Here is a 1,262-nt window from a genome sequence, read left to right as displayed (position 1 = left end):
GAAATCTGAAACGGTCCTCGAGAATCCGACCGAGCATGGCATGGCATGGCACAGCTCGATCGACCCAGCAATGGCGTTCTTCTCACATACAGTACATAGAGTACTACGGTATTAATTTACAAGCATCGTCTTCTCCCGACCGAACTTTCCCCTACAGAAAAGTTTTCTTTAATCAAACTAAATGAAGCTGCTGCCTTTCCACTCCAGAGGTTGAGGAAAAGAGAACCCGAGGAGAGAGAAAGGGAAGCTACTGTCGCCGGGACGGCTAATGGCTGGCGGCGGTTGGCCGGCTGGCGACGACGAGACCGTTCGGCGCGGGGACGACGGCCGCGACGGCGGTTGAGGACGAGGTGGCGCTGCCTGGCGCGAGCACGAAGCGGGAGGAGAAGGTGTAGCTGTAGTAGAGGCTGGCCGCGTCCGCGTCCGGGTCCGGGTCGCCGAAGCCGCTCTGGTCGAAGTTGCGCGCGTAGCTCAGCGGGTCGTACTGGCAGCCCCGGAGCGCCGCGGCCGCCGACGAAGACGACGACGCCGCCGCCGGCCTGGCCGCGCACAGCGCCTGCCTCCCCTGCCGCCGCAGCCGCCGGACGAGACGCCCGAGCCCGCACCCGCCGCCGCAGCACCGCCGGGCCGCCGGGCCGACGATGCCGCCTCCACCGCCGCCGCGCCGGCAGGTCGACGTAGCACCCGCGCCGCTGCCGCCTTCTACCATCGCCGCCTCCCCCGTCTGTGTCCTCGCCTCTCCGCGGCGCCGCGTGCGCGACCGTGTGTCCAGTGCAGTGTGGCTGTGGGACTTGTGCCGAGCGCGGCGCGTGTGTGGGTTGTTGGTAGGTAGACGTGTCCGTGACCGTGATTTATAAAGGTCCAGCTGTGGCCGCCAACCCATTCGCGCAAACCCGTTGGCGAACTGAGGCGATCCGGCCACGGAGCAGTGCAGTCTCCGTGAGTATTTTGGTGTCAAGCTGGGGAGGATGAGACCCGTGCACTCTCATCGGGGGAGGGAAGATTCTATCTTTTCTTTTTCTTTTCTTAGCAAAGAAGATATTTCATTTTTCTTTTCTTAGGAAAGAAGATATTTTCTTTTCCTAGAAGTAGAAGGCCTTTTTCTTTTTCATACATACCTTGTTCGCCCGGATGCCCATGCCGTTCGATGGGTGCCGATGACTTGCAGCACTGCCTCTTCAAATGTCGTCGCGTGAAAGAAGTGTGGCCTCAGCAGGGACTTCTAGATGTCATTCAAAGAGCAACTGGCGAGGACAGACCAG

General features: G+C 60.8%; 1 protein-coding gene across 1 annotated transcript; it reads right to left on the bottom strand.

The window, feature by feature from the left end:
- LOC123136651 (uncharacterized) lies at window positions 1-908 on the bottom strand. The gene has a single exon (XM_044556103.1). It carries the CDS (start codon window positions 881-883, stop codon window positions 266-268), a length of 618 nt encoding a protein of 205 aa, XP_044412038.1. The 5' UTR covers window positions 884-908; the 3' UTR covers window positions 1-265.
- Between the last annotated feature and the right edge of the window lie 354 nt (window positions 909-1,262).

Source organism: Triticum aestivum, chromosome 6B, assembly GCF_018294505.1.
Source record: "Triticum aestivum cultivar Chinese Spring chromosome 6B, IWGSC CS RefSeq v2.1, whole genome shotgun sequence".
In the NCBI taxonomy this organism is placed as follows: Eukaryota; Viridiplantae; Streptophyta; class Magnoliopsida; order Poales; family Poaceae; genus Triticum; species Triticum aestivum.
The sequence above is the reverse complement of the archived record's forward strand: the minus strand, read 5'-3'. Positions and strand labels throughout refer to the sequence as shown.